Source organism: Varanus komodoensis, unplaced genomic scaffold (assembly GCF_004798865.1).
Source record: "Varanus komodoensis strain SLA01 unplaced genomic scaffold, ASM479886v1 scaffold94, whole genome shotgun sequence".
Lineage (NCBI taxonomy): Eukaryota > Metazoa > Chordata > Lepidosauria > Squamata > Varanidae > Varanus > Varanus komodoensis.
Window position 1 is genome coordinate 421851 of NW_025336646.1, and position 17078 is coordinate 438928.

At 40.5% G+C, this 17078-nt stretch overlaps 1 protein-coding gene across 5 annotated transcripts in view; it reads left to right on the top strand.

The window, feature by feature from the left end:
- The window catches only part of WRN (WRN RecQ like helicase), a 69518-nt gene that overhangs the window by 24722 nt on the left and 27718 nt on the right, over positions 1-17078 (top strand). For all 5 annotated transcript variants that reach the window (XM_044418870.1, XM_044418873.1, XM_044418872.1 and 2 more), the window contains exons 11-22: positions 268-400; positions 1167-1242; positions 3192-3259; positions 4420-4528; positions 7187-7255; positions 7522-7604; positions 9981-10087; positions 11119-11306; positions 12355-12529; positions 15098-15279; positions 15926-16027; positions 16309-16401. In XM_044418870.1, the coding sequence (XP_044274805.1) occupies positions 268-400; positions 1167-1242; positions 3192-3259; positions 4420-4528; positions 7187-7255; positions 7522-7604; positions 9981-10087; positions 11119-11306; positions 12355-12529; positions 15098-15279; positions 15926-16027; positions 16309-16401 (1385 nt within the window). The remainder of the gene's footprint in view (positions 1-267; positions 401-1166; positions 1243-3191; positions 3260-4419; positions 4529-7186; positions 7256-7521; positions 7605-9980; positions 10088-11118; positions 11307-12354; positions 12530-15097; positions 15280-15925; positions 16028-16308; positions 16402-17078) is intronic.

Genomic DNA, 17078 nt, shown 5'->3' on the forward strand with positions numbered 1-17078 from the left:
TTGTGCTTTTCACAGCAATGTGAGATGAAGAATTAAACAGCTGGACATGAGGATGAAGTAAAAAAGCTTTACTTTTTCAGTTTAGGCTTGTTTATTACAGAAATTTGAAGGCCATGACCCACATAATTGTTAGGACTGTGGTTTGCAAGTGTGTGTATATATATTTTTAAAAAACTCAATTTTAACTCAGAATGACACCAGCCTCAGAAGATTTTCATCTTTTGATGCAAAATCAAAGGTTTTATGTTAATTCATTCTTTCCTTCAGTCTTTAGAAGAAGTAGACAAGTCTGATGTGGATCTTACGGATTCCAGCCTGGATGAATCAAAACATCAGAATAACATTACTGCAGATGGTGAAGAGGAAGATGAACACATTAAAGAGGAAGAAGAAAATTGGGGTAAATGATCCCCAATTATCTAGTATGGGGAAAGGGCCCCATGCATCCCCTGCATCCCCACAACAATCTCCATTCTGAGATTGGAACTATGTGTGGGGAGGTGGGCCAGTGGGTGGTGGGTCATGCTTGCACTAGGGAGAGTGGTCACTTGTCCCCAGCATGGGTGAATCCCAATATCCATGTGGTCACACGGTCCTATGGCTGTCTCCACTGTGAGCTTATGGCAGGGGTTACCCTCTCAGGGTTTCTTCCTGTGAGGCTGTATATACCAGATTTGGGTGCTATATGGGCTGAATTAGTTTTCCAAGCCAGTGGTTCTGCACTCCTAGTCTATCTTTTCATGTGTTTCCCAGTGCACTCTCGGAGCTTGGTCAGAATAAGCAATAAGCAGAAGAATGTGTCTCTGTAATTAATCAAAATGCAGAGAATAACGGAAAAGTGTGTGCGTGTGTATTTGTGGCAGGGAGAAATATTCTCTGTTCATAATGATGCAGCCAAAAATTGATTTAGACCAAAGTGGCTTTCATCATGTAGATGGGAGCTGCCAATATTGGTCAAAGGTACAAATCTATCATAAAGGGAGACGCTTTGTTGGGATGCTATATTTTGAGCCTACTGTTCTTTATGCTGCCTTTTCCATTTTTTCAGTCAATTGATCTGTTATTGGACAGTGGAAACAGGTGGAAGTTTGTCTGCAATATGCTGTTGCTCTATTTCTGAGGGAAATTTATTTCCTTCTAAATACTTATTTTCTGTTTTTCAAAAGATTCTTGCTTGCCTAGACCTAATGCTAAACAAATTGCCTGCCTAAAGATGTATTTTGGACATTCAAGTTTTAAAAAGTAAGTTTTCTAGGTTTCTCCTTCATTCTATATGGAAATAGATTTCTTTTAAAACCCTGAAAATAGGTCTTCGCAATGCCTTGCAGTTGCTGCATGAACTGACATCTTGGAGCATGTTCCCTCTTCCAGCCATGTTGTCATGTGAATACAGACCATTGTGCATATTTAGTTGTCTTTAAATATTGTTTTTTTGGGGGGAAACAGAGCTTTGGCTGTTGAGTGGTATAGAGAAAAGAAAAGAATGAGGGGTCTGCAGAGACCAAATCAGTAATGGTGGAGTAGGTTCCTTGAAAGACTCCTTGAGTGCAATTTTAGTCAAACAGATGATTTGCCCACCACTACTTTCCCCTACAATGCACAGGCCCAGGGGAGTGTTGGGCTAGCTGTGTTCTAGGATATGCTCATGAAGTGATAGCACCTTGCCCTGTTCGCCTTATGAACTGGCTGACTGTTCTGTCTTGTCTGAACATGGAAGCTAGACAAGGAACAAGAACTGATGAGCACACTGGAGATGAGCATCTGCTATGCCATGCATAAGAACGTAAGAAAAGCCATGTGGGAAGAGACCAACGGTCCATCTAGTCCGGCACTCTGTTCACACAGGGGCAAAACGGATTGCTCGAGCATGATGGGTGCAAGACCTCTTCCTGTCCAAGCTCCTCAGCAACTGATGTAGGCAGGCATGCCACCTCTGGTAAAGGAGGTAGCACACAGCCTGCAAGGCTAGTAGCCACTGACAGCCTCTTCCCTCATGAATCTGTCCAATTCCCTTTTAAAGCCATCTAATTTGGTGACCATCATCACCTCCTGTAGCAGTGACTTCCATAGTTTAGTTATATGTTGTGTGAAAGAGAACTTCATTTTATCTGTCCTAAACCTCCCACCAATCAGTTTCATGGGATGGAGTTTGACTTCTCCAGACCATGCATTATATTAAATGCCTTCATCATGTCTCCCCTCACTTGCCTTTTTTCTAAGCTTCCTAAGTCTTTATCTAAGTCCTAGTTGTTGCAGCTGGTCCTCATGGGGGCATTTTTGTTGCCCTTCTCTGTAATTTTTACAGCTCAGTAAGTAAGACCAGAACTGAATACAGTATTCTAAGTGCAGTCGAACCAAAGATTTGTATAAGGGGAGTAAAATCTTGGCAATTCTACTTTCTATTTTGTTCCTAATTGTACCTAGCATGCACTTTGCCTTTTTCACAGCAGCAGTGCACTGAGCTGACATTTTGTTTGAGCAGTCCATTACTACTCCAAGATCTCTTTTTTGCTCAGTCACTGCTAGCTCAGGTCTCATCAGTGTATACTTGAAGTTGGAGTTGTTTGGCCCAATATACATTACTTTACATTTGCTTATACTGAACTGGATTCTGGATTTAGGATCCTTTCTGTGGAGGAGAAAGATAGAGAACCAACGGTTGGTTAATCCAACAAGAAACATAACACTAGGAACAAAAAAAGGGATTCTTAACTGTTGGTCAGCCCCACTCCTGTTTAAAATGCTCTGTTTGCAATCACACCTTATTGTTGTTTGGCAGTTTTATTTAATGTTGCTACTGATACTGTGTAATGTCCGTTTTCCTGCATCTCCACTGGCTGCTGTTGTCTTCTAAGCTTGTTATTTAAAGCACTTTAATAGTTCAAAGTAGTGGTACTGAAGAAGAATCTAGGCAGTATGTGAGAAATTTTACTTTAATAATATTACATTCTGATAATGCTTTTAAATAAGGGAGTCCACACAGAATAGAGCTGCATAGGAAAGCCAATGTGAGCATGTTAAAGGGAAGAAAACTGTCATGCTCCATTTCTGGAACTAAATAAATAAATGAAACAAACTCAAATATTGCACCTGAAAAAAATGAATGCTTCATTAGCTGAATAAGTTCTGGTTCTTGTTAGACAGTACAGTTCAAATGAAACATTTTCTGACTTTTTTTTCTTAATTTCAAGGGTCCAGTGGAAAGTGATCTCCTCAGTTTTGCAAGACCGGAGAGATAATCTTGTTGTTATGGCAACTGGTGAGTTGCACAGGTTCATTTTTAATAACCTCATGAAAGATCGTTGGTTGAGAATGTTAGCAAACTAAGGAGCATGAGCAGTCGCTTTCCTGCAGTGAAGAAGGAATTGCTAGGATTGGTTGCACCTTCCTTCCTACTTGTCCTCCATCCACTGCAGAAAATAAATACTATCGCATGGCAAGTCCGGTGTGTGTTTTTGTTCTACTGAAAAATAATTGCAAATAATTGTATTTTCTGGTTAGGAGCATGTAAATTTTGGGGTGTGATAATAGGTGTTCTAAAAACTCCCTATTTACTTGGACACATTTGGGGATGGGTGGGGACTCAGTCTTGGAAGATTCCTGTAGCAGTCTCAGACAATATTGGGAAGCTATAGGATTGCACCCTTAGTTGATTAAATTGTTTAAACTAGATTTTTAAATGTATGTAATGAAGTTTTCTAATGTATTTAGATTTGTATTTGGATGTATTGTATCTTACTGTATTTCGATTTTTATACTGTATTTTATGAACTTTTGTAAACCACCCAGAGAACTTTGGCTACTGGTAGTAATTAGATAGTTAATTGTTGTAGGTTGCTTTTATGATGTTCGCTCTAGGTTGTGAGCAAGTGTGAAGTTGTATATTTGTGAATGAACACATTTTCAAATGTGTTGTTTCTAGGTTATGCTTTTGTGGTATTTATTTTATTGTCATCATTGTGCTGCTTATGATTTCTATTGATTTTGGTTTTTGTTTTTTTCCTTTTTCTTCTCTCTCTTTTCCTGTTATATCATGGGCTTATACTGTCTGTATAAGTTGCTTTGAGGTTGCTGTTCACAGTGGGAAGCAATGCATAAATGTAATATGGGAATTTGAAACATTGCAAAATCTTGCGCAGGAGCCAGTTCTTACTATCTAGATCAGCCTTCTCCAACTTGGTACCCTCTGGGTATGTTGGACTACAAACCCCATCACCTCCTCCAACACATTTGGAAGGCATCAGGTCAGGGAGAACTTATCTCAATATGCATGGATACCAGTGGGTTAATATATCTGTGTATGTGTGAAAGCAAAGTCTGAGAGCCTGCTTAGGAGGCTGCGGAAGGAAAAAGCTATATCTTTTCAGGTTTTAATGTGAAATTCTTCTTTCACTGAAGATTTGCTTTGTTTCTTTTAAGGCTACGGGAAGAGTTTGTGCTTTCAGTTTCCACCTGTTTACACTGGAGGTACTGCAATAGTAATCTCTCCCCTTATTTCTTTGATGGAGGACCAAGTACTGCAACTTGAGTAAGTATAACTCTGCCATGGGGGAATGATTTGTCCTACTAGACTGTTTTGCCTTTTTCAGTTCCATGCTCCTTGGAGGATATATTTGCCTCCGTATCCTTAATAGTAGTCCACAGAATGCCTGAACACATCACACCTGAGATAGTAGTCCACAGAATGCCTGAACACATCTAAGAAACTTCACAAAAGGATTTTCAAGAAAGACACCTAGAGCCAAGCATATTGATGTTGCTGTTGGCAACAGATTCATCTTTTTAAGTAACTGCTTGGAGTGAGTGGGTGGGGAAATAAGCTCAGTAATTAGATGCCTGCTTTCCTTTTTCTTGGACAGAAATTGTCTTTCAGATAACCCAGTTGGGAAAAAAGATCTTGTAGAAAGAGGCTAGTATGATGCTCATATTATGTTTCTTGATTTGATTGTTTCACCAAGTTACAGATGAACTTTCTGTCTTGGTTTGCACATGTCCTCAGGGAAATAACATGATGGAAAGCATGCTTCATGCTTTTAAATGAAATATTAATGTTTGTTCAGTTAATTTAACTTTATTAAAACACTGACATCCCAAAAGGACGTTCAAATGTGCACAGAATTTACATGTTCCATATTTCTATTGAAAAAAAAAGTGAGTAATCTTGTGGCATTAGCTTTTCTGGGTTAAGGGGTATTTTTTTAAGTGCATGAGGCATTTTTCTTATTTGGCTGATAAAAGGTTGACTGTTTGAGTGTGTGCATGCATGTGTGTGTACATATACATAGGTACAAAGGTGAAAAAATTGTGCATCTTTTCTTTAGAGTGTGATCCCAGCATGCAGGTAGGTAGGAGGAATCTTGTGTCTCTTGCACTGGGAAAAGCAGATGGTCCCTCCCTTCTTGATGTGTGGCTGGCGGTATAGCTGTCTGGCTGTGCTGCTCTTCTGTTTTTCTTTCTTTTTTCCCCCGAGAGACGATTGTGTCTAGACTGATAGGCTTTGAGGGCAGGCGAGAGAGAGAACCTTCTCCCTCAGGTATGCTGCTCATAGGCCAAATATGAGACGTATTGACTTTCCTGCCCACCCACCATGAGTTTACCACTCTATATAACAATAAACAAAGGTTAGTCTCTGGGTTAATGGGCCCTGGAAGATTTTTTTCCTGTATTTGTGACTGCTATTACCAACCTAATAATGCTTATCTTCATTGCATTATCTTATTACTTTGTCACAACTTTTTACTGGAGATACAGGCAGCCCCTGGGTTAGGAATGAGTTCTGTTTCTGAGAAAATGGAAAATGGTCTTTAAGTCAAATGTATATGTAAGTTGGATCATGCATAGTCAGCCCCCACATTTTCAGGGGTTAGGGGCACAAAACCCCCACAAAAGTGGAAAAACCATGAATATCTCTAGCGTTTCCTGCCCAAACTCACCAGTGCTGCCTCTTTGCAGCAAGGAAATGCCAGAGATATTTCCCTCTTCAGATGGACTGGGTAGGAAGGCATGCTTTGGGGAACCTCTCTCATTCCCCTTTCACTTCTTTTCTCTCTATGGTGATGACAATTTTCCACAGTAATTTTAAATAAAATAGTAGGCTTTATGACCGCTAACTCCTAAGTACGGGTTGTTTGTAACTTGGATGTTCACATCCTGTGTAATGCCTATACTAGAGGCACTGGTCTGGATCCATGGCAATGTGGATAGAGAGAGGCCTCCCTTCTCCTACTGGAGATCCCCATAAAAGATATTTTGGGGTTGCTTCAAGCTTTCAGCCCAGCTTGGAGGCCGGTATGCTTACTGTGCACCCACACTGCTGGATCAGCCTGGCATCACAGATGTGTTTACTGCCACTGTCATCAACCTTATCCCCATATTGGGAATTGGGCAGCAGGAAGGCTGCCGGGATCCAGGGCCAAATCTGATCCCCTGGGGCATCCCAATTTGGCCCTCTGGAATAGCCTAGAAGGCCACACCTCTTTTCTCCAGCTACTGGTTGGTGATTTCCCAACTTCTGTGCAGCTTTTTTCTTTTGTCTGCACAAATTTATATATTTTTGTGTGCTGTAACTGCATGTAGATAATTTTTATCTGTCATGTATTTATTTTTACTTTTTAAGGTAAAGTATGTAAACATTGCAATTAATATGCTTGTACAGGAGAAACAAACCATTTCATTATGGATTAGTAAAAACTAATCCTCCTGTTAGATATTTGGGAGTCAAATTAGTAGAAGGCTTAATTCAAATCACAATAATTAACTTTGAGTCTTTTATTTAAAAAGCCAAAGCTGATACGAACTAGTGGCTAACATTAAAGCTGTCTTGGCCAGCTACCCAATGGATCAATGTAGATTTGCAAAGGCCTTTGAGTGTGTTTCCTTCTAAATAGGCTGAGGGTGTCATCGAAAAATGGAAGGCTATAGAGTAAAACATTAAAGATGCAACCCTATGCATGTTTGGTCAGAAAAAAATTCGACAACTCTGTGCATTGTGCTTCTTCTTCTGACTCGGCTTTAAAATGTTCAAAGCTACATTGTGAAAAGAGATAGGGTGAAATAGGGAGGAGAGGAGTTCTCTCATTTAAATTATATGAAACACAGCTTTTTGGGGTGGGGTGAGCTTGATAAGTGAAAGTTAGGCTTTAAAAATGTAGTTTAGTGTTGATAACCTTTCACTGGTATCTTGCAGGATGTCAAACATTCCAGCTTGTCTGCTTGGATCAGCACAGTCAAAAAATGTCACAGCGGAGATAAAAGCGTAAGCCTTGTCTGTTTTATTTCTTTTGAGCAACCAGATGTGGCTTTTTCTAGATAGACTCTGAGTCTTTTCAGAAAGCTGTGTATAAGGTTGCAATCTTATATGCAGCTCTCTGAAATCCCTGGGCATTGCTTCTGAGTAGGATCAGAGGACTGTACTACACTGCTGCTTTTGAACACAATATATGCCAAAGTGAACAATAAAAAGGATTTTCAACTTTAGTGCACATTTGAATTCACTTCTTGATTCTTTTCCTATTTTCATAGGGGCCACTATAGAGTTGTTTATGTAACTCCAGAGTTCTGTTCAGGAAACTTGTTATGGCTTCAGGAACTTGACCAAACAATTGGTAAGTGGGTATAGTGTAAAAACACTTGGATAGAAATTTCAACCCTTGCAATTGCTAGGATTTGTATTTATTGAATTTCCTTTGGGTTGTACTTTTCCATTTTTATACATCTTTGATAATTTCCAGGAAAGTAAGAATGGGTGAGGCAATGTAGCCATTCAAGGATAATGCAAGACACTTATATCTGAGCTTTGTATTATGGGAATTTTGGAAAGGTTCGATAGAGGTCACTCTTTGTGTTGCTTTTTCCACTTCAAAATAGTGAAATATTTTGAAATTAGATTGTAGGGTTTGATTTCTGTGCTACATAATTTAAAAAAGGTACATTTTTATGTATTTGGTGGAGTCGCAACAATTCTGTATAGATTCTGTTTCAAGGCCTCTAGAAGGTTTGCTCATTGACTATGCTAAAGCCTTTGATTGTGTGGATCACAACACATTGTGGCAAGTTCTTAAAGAGATGGGAGTACCAGACCATCTTTTTTGTCTCTTGAGAAACCTATATGTGGGTCAAGAAGCAACAGTGAGAACTCGACACGGAATCAGTGATTGGTTCAAAATTGAGAAAGGAGTTCGGCAAGACTGTATACTGTCGCCCTGCCTATTTAACTTATATGCAGAGCACATCATGAGAAAGATGGGGCTAGAGGAATCACCAGTTGGAATTAAGATTGCTGGGAGAAATATCAACGACCTCAGATATACAGATGGTACCACTCTCATGGCAGAAAGTGAAGAGGAACTAAAGAGCCTCTTCATGCGGGTGAAGGAGGAGAGTGCAAAAGTTGACTTGAAACTCAACATTAAGAAAACTAAGATTATGGCATCCAGAACTCTCACTTCCTGGCAAATAGATGGGGAAGAAATGGAGGTAGTGACAGATTTTATTTTCCTGGGCTCCAGGATCACCACAGATGGGGACTGCAGCCAAGAAATTAAAAGATGCTTGCTCCTGAGGAGGAAAGCTATGGCAAATCTAGACAGTATACTAAAAAGCAGAGATATCACCCTGCCAACAAAAGTGCGTATAGTCAAGGCTATAGTTTTCCCAGTTGCAATGTATGGCTGTGAAAGCTGGACCATAAGGAAGGCTGAGCGCCGAAGAATTGAGGCCTTTGAGTTGTGATACTGGAAGAGACTCCTGTGAGTCCCTTGGACTGCAAGACAATCAAACCATTCAGTCCTAGAGGAGATCAACCCTGACTGCTCTTTAGAAGGCCAGATCCTGAAGTTGAAACTCAAATACTTTGGCCACCTAATGAGAAGGAAGGACTCCCTGGAGAAGAGTCTAATGCTGGGAACAATAGATGGCAAAAGAAGGAGGGGACGGCAGAGAATGAGGTGGCTAGATGGAGTCACTGAAGCAGTCGGTGTGAGCTTAGGTGGACTCCAGGGGATGGTGGAGGACAGGAAGGTCTGGTGGAATGTTGTTCATAGGGTCGCAATGGGTCGGACACAACTTTGCGACTAACAACAACAGAAGCTTTGCAAAACCAAATTCTCTTAAATGCTGAATTCTGCAGCCTGTATGTGTAACTTGGCAAAAATGTGCACCATCTCTTCCAGTTTTAATAATTATGGGGAATGCCAAGGAGTATTCAGAGCAAAGAAGTGGTTATATTGGCTTGTCCATACCCTTCTCCCATTGCCAGTATGTTTTCACACATACTTTTGTGTAACTATGGGTGTTATCCAGTGGAGCACTAAGCCCACCCCAGTTCCATTCTACATCACTTGCGCAATGGACTTTTAGCACTTCCAGGAGCATCTGGAAATGAATGAAAATGCTCATTTCTGGAAGAGGACAATTCAGCACAGCTCACGTAAGGGTTAGGGTTGGGGATTTTCTTGAGGAAGTGTTGAATATCCATTGTGCAAGTGCTGGGTCCTTCTTATGCAGTGGACTCAACAGGAGGGGCTGCTCGTGTATGGCCTCATTAGATACATTAGATATTAAAAAGCAGAAATTTGCTTTTAAAATAAAAGTATAAGTGAAAGCTTAAATTCTCAGGGATTTGAATACTAATATGCAGTAGGGCACATCATTGTCTCTGCTGTACTGAGATATTCCAGGGTTATTTAACTGTTAAGCAGTCCCTGTTGCCCATTTTTGGACGATGCAGCAGATCATGGCAATCTGTGGTGATGGCTGACTATTCAGGATAACATGACGTGCAGTGCAATCCAGTAAACCAGCTAATTGCTTGAGATCTGTTCATGGTGTGTGGCTATTGTGAGTTCTCTTAGCCAGTAGTATGCTGCTCCTTCCAAGTGGACTGTTTGCTTAATCGGTTACATTTACAAACTGATAAACTCTGACATTTATGGTGCTATAAAGGCAGTATAACCATGTGAGTCTGTTTTATTTCCTTGTAGGCATCACACTGATAGCTGTTGATGAAGCGCATTGTATTTCTGAATGGGGACATGACTTCAGAAATTCCTTCAGGTCTTTGGGGTTGTTAAAGAGAACTCTTCCTAAGGTAAAGTGCTGACATTACAAAAATATTCAGAGATTGATTTTTTCCTGTGGTGTTGATAATATGTAATAAATCAGAAGTCAGATTTTCTTATTTTAGTGTTGTTTGAGGGCTCTGTCTCCTACCTTGGCCTTCAGCAGCATTTGCCACCACTTATCCAGTCACCACCAGAAGGAAACAGATTGGTTTGCTCTTTGTGATTCAGTGTAGAATGGATGACCCATTATGTACTATGCCCTCCAGATGTTTTGGATCTATAAGTCCCCAAAGATCTGGCGATCTACCTTCTGCCCACCCCTTGCTCTGATTTTCTTTTCTAGAGGCACTTCTATGGTGTATGTTATTTTGTTACAGATTGTCCACAAAAAAGTGGTGGGCAAAATAAGTTCTTGTTCGAAAATCCTTAAGCTGTAAGGGCTGCCAAAGTGCAGTCCAATCCAGAACTTATGGTTGATGCATACCACTCCTGCCATGGTTGATCCTGGCTCACATGATTAGCAGCCCATGGTTTGCTAACCATGGGTTACTGTGACGATGCAGAAACAAATGATCATGCTCACTGTAGACTGCTCAGTAGCTTCCAGTGTTCTAAATAAACAAGGGGATGCCCTCCCTTCTATCCCTAGCTTGTTGTTTGTGATGTACAAACCCAAAACTTTAGGTTGCTGAGGGACTAAAAACCCAGAGTTAGAACCTAGAGTTAACAATTGCACAATTGGATTGTTAAATTGTACAAACTAGGTTACAACTTATTATCTGATCCTATTTAAGACACAGTAGCATCATCTTTCAGCATTTTGTCAGCAACAATAAGGATTAGAAATGAAAACTCTGAGAATGTCAGTTTTCAAGGGCATGTGGGCCTGAAGGGCACATTGGCCCATCTAGAAGCCTAAGCAAGAATGAGCTTTATTCCTGAAAACATGCATGTATTTTGAATTGTGATGTAAACAGATTGTATGTTTTGCAATTTTTCTTCATCTATCCCCTTTGTTTTTCATTTTTCTTACTGCTTCCCTTCTGCTCCTTTTCAGGTTCCCTTTGTTGCCTTAACTGCAACTGCAAGCCCTTCCATCAGAAAGGACATAGTAGATTGTCTAAACTTAAAATCTCCTGAGGTTACATGTACTAGTTTTGACCGACCTAACCTATACTTGGAAGTTGGACGGAAATCTGGAAATATAATTCAGGACCTACAGCAATTCCTTATTAAAAAGGACACGTGAGTGTATTCTGCTTAGCTTATCTACAGGCATCTTACTCCTTACTTTTAAAAGACTGTTTATAAATATTTATGTACATCTAAACCCAGTGAGTTCCATGGCTGAGTGGGGACTACAACCCAGATCACCTGAGTCTTAGTCCCATGCTCTTAACCAGTATACCACAATGACTCCCTACCAGCACCAACATCTAGAATGGGAATACCTGGTTTGACATAGCAACATTCCTTTCTCCTTTTCATTTAAAACATTTTACAGAAGTCAGGTTACTTGTGCACCATGTAGTGAAGCTTCAGCAGTGCCTGCCATCTTCATTGCCCCAGAAATGGCTCTGGACCGACAGTGGCAGCAAGCTAGTGTGGGTGGCATTGGTCATGGGAGTTGAAAAGAAGCAGGATGGCGACAACAAGGGAGATGTGGTGGATCGATGGGGCAGGGGTCCATAAAACATTCTTTTATTCTACTTACCCTAATCTTCAGATAAAGGCTTAAAACATTTTGGAAAACTTCTTAGGCTTGTATTTCACTGAATCTTCAAGAGATTGATGTCTGTATGCCTCATGACAACATTTATGAGGGTTGTTCTTGTTCAGTTGCAAAGTTGTGCCCGAGGTCATCACTGTACCATGTGCTTCCAGGAGTTTCCCAAACAGCAAGCCTGACTGATGGGCATGGCTGGGGAGGGTGCAGGGGCCAATCTTCTCTGTGTTGGTAGTTCTAGGCTTTGCTGTTATTTCCTGGATCTTGTCAGTATTCAGTTTCATTTGTGGAGGGAAAAGCACTATTGAAATGGTGGGAAGATTACATTAAGACCTGTGCTTCCCAAGTGTGTTGGTATTACACTAAATCAATATTTTTCAAATGTATTGAAATAAATGTTTGGCTGGATGAAGCCCATATGGATTTAATTATCCAATTAGTCAATTTTAAAGAAAGAGGTCTACAGTATTTGTCAAAGAACTAATGTAAAATTCTTGTTTCTTCATCTGATGTGCTAGTGAGTTATTTCACTCATAGCTACTTTTTATATATTCTTTTAATTCTCAGATCTGCTTACGCATTTGATGGTCCCACTATTATTTATTGCCCATCAAGGAAGACCACTGAACTCGTTGCCTCAGAACTGAAAAAATTAAAAATTGTTTGCAAAACATACCATGCTGGCATGGGAATTAAAGCAAGGCGAGATGTACAGCATAGATTCATGAGAGATGAAATTCAGGTACATATGATAAAAGTTATTAAAGAAAAGTTGCATGTAATTCATTCTGTGGAAGTAAGTCTTGTTTTCTTTTCCAAAACTCAGCTGCCACAGTCCAGCAAAAATTGCTGGTTCCTTTGAAATTGATTGGACTTAAGCTAGCTGGAACGAAGGTTATGACATTGTGCACTTAAACTGGAAGCAAATCATAATAACTCAACAATACAGAATATACTTGCATAGGATCTGGCAGCATGCCTCATTTTATTGCTTCCAGTGTGATTCTGCCCCCAAAGCCAAGTTTTTACCCGTTTGTTTTATTAGAATCTCTACAAGCACTAACTGGGTTCGTATGACACAGCTACAGTAGGTTGTCATTTCATGTGAATGCAGATTACTTCCTCCGGGGTGGCTTGTCTGTGGATAACAAACCAACCTGTCAATTCATGGCAAGTTTTTTCTCCTTTTTTGGGGATGGAGATGAGTTTTTACAATCTCCAGAATGACAGCCCCTCCTGAGTGGTACGCTGGAGTGGTCATCATTGGTTTGCTACCTATTATGTAGCACTCAATCTTGGGAAAATGGTGGAAAAGTTGCAAGAAACTAAGAAGAACTAAATTCACCAAAAATCTTTATAGGATCTCATTGTGAAACAGAACACTCTCATAGCTATGCTTTCTCTCAACAACATTCTATTTGACAGCTGTCCAAACCTATGCAACCCATTTGCAAGCTTGCCTTGTCAGTCCCCATTGCTGGTACTTATTGCACTTTAAGGGCAAGTACCCTCCAGAAAATTGAGCAGGCAAGCAGTTTCAAAAATGCACAATTGCACAAGACAAAAATTAAAACAAATGAAAGTAGCTGCTGCTGCTGCTATTATTATTATTATATTCCATGTTAATTAGTTCAAAGGACTCTTTAAGTGGATTGGGGTGGAGAAAAAAGTGGCAAAATAGTGACAGATGCTCAAATATGCTGCTTGCTTTGGGCACTTTGGAGGGGCTGTCACTCCAGATATTGTGAAAAGCAGTCTACCCACCCCCCCCACCCCCAAAAAAATGGAAATGGAGAAAAAGCCACAGCAGTTACAAAAGGGCTTGCAATTGCAATGGGAAGAGGAAATGAGGTCAACGCAGCCTGCAAGTCCCTTGAGATACTGGGACCAAGAGGAAAGGAAGGACATGCCACCTGTTAGGTGCACCATAGGCTGCTCCATGGCTAATTTGCAGGGTGAGTTGTTACGCTGTGCATTAGGTATCTATGCGTTGAATATATCCCAAAGCACTGTATAAACACTGATTATGATCATATGATTGTGATTAAAACCCTGCTCTTTTCATTGTTTGAATATATACTACTGGATTAAAATGAGAGTGCAGATGATATGTAGTTCAGCAAATTTTGTGTTCAAGAAATAACTTCCTTTGCATGAACTGAATTGAATGGGGCTTTTCACTGCAAGGGTTGAGAACAGAAGGGCTATTTGGTTGTTTGCTTGCTTCTAGGGAAGGAGTGGTCAACTTGTAGCTCTCCAGATGTTTTGGCCTACATCCCCCATCAGCCCCCATCATTGATTATGTTGGAGGTAGATGGGAATTGTAGGTAGCTGCCTCCTCATATTATAGGGATTCCTCTCTTAGCCAGATCATGATGGTGTAACAGGATTGCCCTTCAAGTTCCTTTCCAACTCTCTGATTTTATGAGGAGCTGTACATATGCTCCCAACATTACCTCTAACCACAGGTAGAATTGAACAGAAGAGAATTCGCATTTATTTGATTATAGGACCTGTCCAACTCTATGTGATCAAGCTGGTTTTATCTTGTATCTTGCAGGGCCAGTGGTACCTTGGCTCACAAATACCTCAGTTCATGACCAAATCGGGTCACAAACAGAAATGTTGGCAACATTTTGCTTCAGGTTGTGTACTCCGCATTGGGTGATGATTGCAATTACGTCTGCCTTCCCTGCATGAGCGTGACCGCGATCGCACCCACCTTCCCTGCACAATTGTGCTCGGGAGGGTGAGGAGATGGCCAGGATCGCGATCGCGATGGTGCAGGGAAGATGGGTTCAATCACGGCCATCTCCCCGCTTTGTTACTTTGTTGTTTGTCTTTGTGATTAAAAAAAATGGTTACAGAATGGATTAACCTTATTTACATTGAACCTTATAGGGAAATTTAACTTGGCTCATGACCGATTTGGGTCATGACCAGAGTCCTGGAATGGATTAAGTTCGGAAGCCAAGGTACCACTATATAGGATTTCCCTAGTTCAGACATTTACTTTTCCTGACAGTAAGTAGGGGAAGGATGTGTGAATCCAAAACCTGCTTCTGACTTCAGTGTGGATAGAGCCCCAGAGACTAAGTGATGGCTGGACAGGCCCACGAATAGTGGCTATAATGAGTGTTTGCATTCAGCAGACACCATGAAAGCCTTGGAAATTCAGACAAAGTTTGGGCCAAGACGTTAGCACAAAAGCATGGTATGTAATGACACATCAAGCTATTGTGTGCACCAGTTTTAAAGCATCCATTATGGAGTGAAGCATCCATACTGTATTGCTGTGGTTATTTTCTAGTGCATAGTAGCCACTGTAGCCTTTGGAATGGGAATCAATAAACCAGACATCCGGACAGTTATTCATTATGGAGCTCCCAAGGAAATGGAATCATACTATCAAGAAATTGGAAGGGCTGGCCGTGATGGACTTCCTGCCTCTTGTTATGTCCTGTGGACTCCAGCTGACTTATCTCTGAACAGGTAAACAAGAGTTCCAAAGGGAACTTATGGTCAGGGCACCATAGCCATAAGTATAAATGGAAGGAGATAGTACTTCAGGTTTTGTTTGAGCTGACACCAGCAGGCTGGGTTGAGCCCAGAACTGGGCTGGCAGCCAGAGCAAACCATATAGAAGCTGCCCTATTTTGTACCAGCTGAAGTTTCCAAGCAGTTTTCATCTGTATGATGCATTGCAGGAAAGTGATTACCAGAGTGTGGATAATTGTACAGCTTGTATAGAATCACTGTGCTTTGCTAGAGTGATTATTATGTGAAGGTAGGCATCATAGCAATATAGAGAATGAAATGGGCAACTTGTGGCTCTCCAAATGTATTAACTGATGACTACCAGTAGCCATTATCAGCATAGTCAATGGCCAGTGTGGTGGGCGTTGTTGGCCACAGGTTGCCTGTCCCTGTTAAAGAGGCTAATAATCACAGGCTTCACTGTGCATTTCATAGCATTTCTTTGTAGGCTACATAGATAACTATGACAAATGTATGTTGTGCAAGCCTAAACCTATGTGGCCCCTGAGCATTAATCACCAGACTTAATTCATATCTCCTTGGAGAAATGAAGCCAACGAATGGTCAAAATTTCTTCTGTGTTCTTCCTTCCTTTTTAAAGAATTCTGCTCAATGAGATACATGATGATAGGTTTCGCCTGTACAAATTGAAGATGATGGCAAAGATTGAGAAATATCTCAGCTTGAAGAGCTGCAGACGAAAGTATGTATTCTATGTATTTTTTAGGAACTTGTCAGCATAGCTTAAATAAATACCTTTCGAAGTTTGGAAAAGTGCCACTTGCAGTCTAATACATCTTTGTATTTGCACTATGAATTTCATACTCAGAAAAAAATAGGTCTGTCTCAAGATGATCCAGGACCAGATAATTAGCTCCCAAGTGAATCAATTAATGATGATGATTTCAGCTCATTGTTTTCTTCAATGAATTTAACATGTACATTCTTGTTCTTTTATTTAATTCCCAATATTCCCTTGGGTAGAGTCATCTTGTCTCATTTTGAAGACAAACAACTCCGAAAGTCCTCGTCAGGCATCATGGGAACAGAAAAATGTTGCGATAATTGCAGATTCAGGTAAATGTTGCTCCCAGAAGATTAAGGGTTTGGAACCATTTTCCCATAGCTTATATGACAAGGGAGAATGACTCTGTAATGGCTTTTTGCTAATGAAGTATTCCTGAAAGTGTTGGTATTACTCTTAAGATAGTCTTCTCTTGTCATTGTGTGGTGGATTGTTAACCAGATAGAAGTATTCTGAACTGACCAGAGTTTCTGAACAGTCTCCAGAAGCAATTGCATGTTCAATACATATAAATATGCACTGTGGATGTTACCAGAGCTTGGATGAGTTGCCAGGCTCTCTCTGTCCTAGAGGGGCAGCTTGGTAAAAGTTGCTTTGGAAGTTGTTTGAGCCTCCAGGGACCAGGCTGGACCTAACAGTGCCATCAGACTGCAAACATGATTGTTTCGGATTGAGTTCAACCTCAGCCAGCAATGACTGCTCTCCATTTCCTAGGGCATACATCTGGCCTGGAGTGAACGTCAGTCTATTGGCCCTTAGGTAGTCCATGACTGGTTTTGTGCCCTGATTCTGCACTCCCACCCATCCTTCCGTAGCTCACTCCTATGTAATTGACAATGTGAGATATTTTAAAAATTCTATCATCAGGAATAAAATAGTATTTTTAAAATTCATCTTTAAAAAGGAATGTAATTAAAAATGAAAATAATGTCTTACATTTATATCAGAC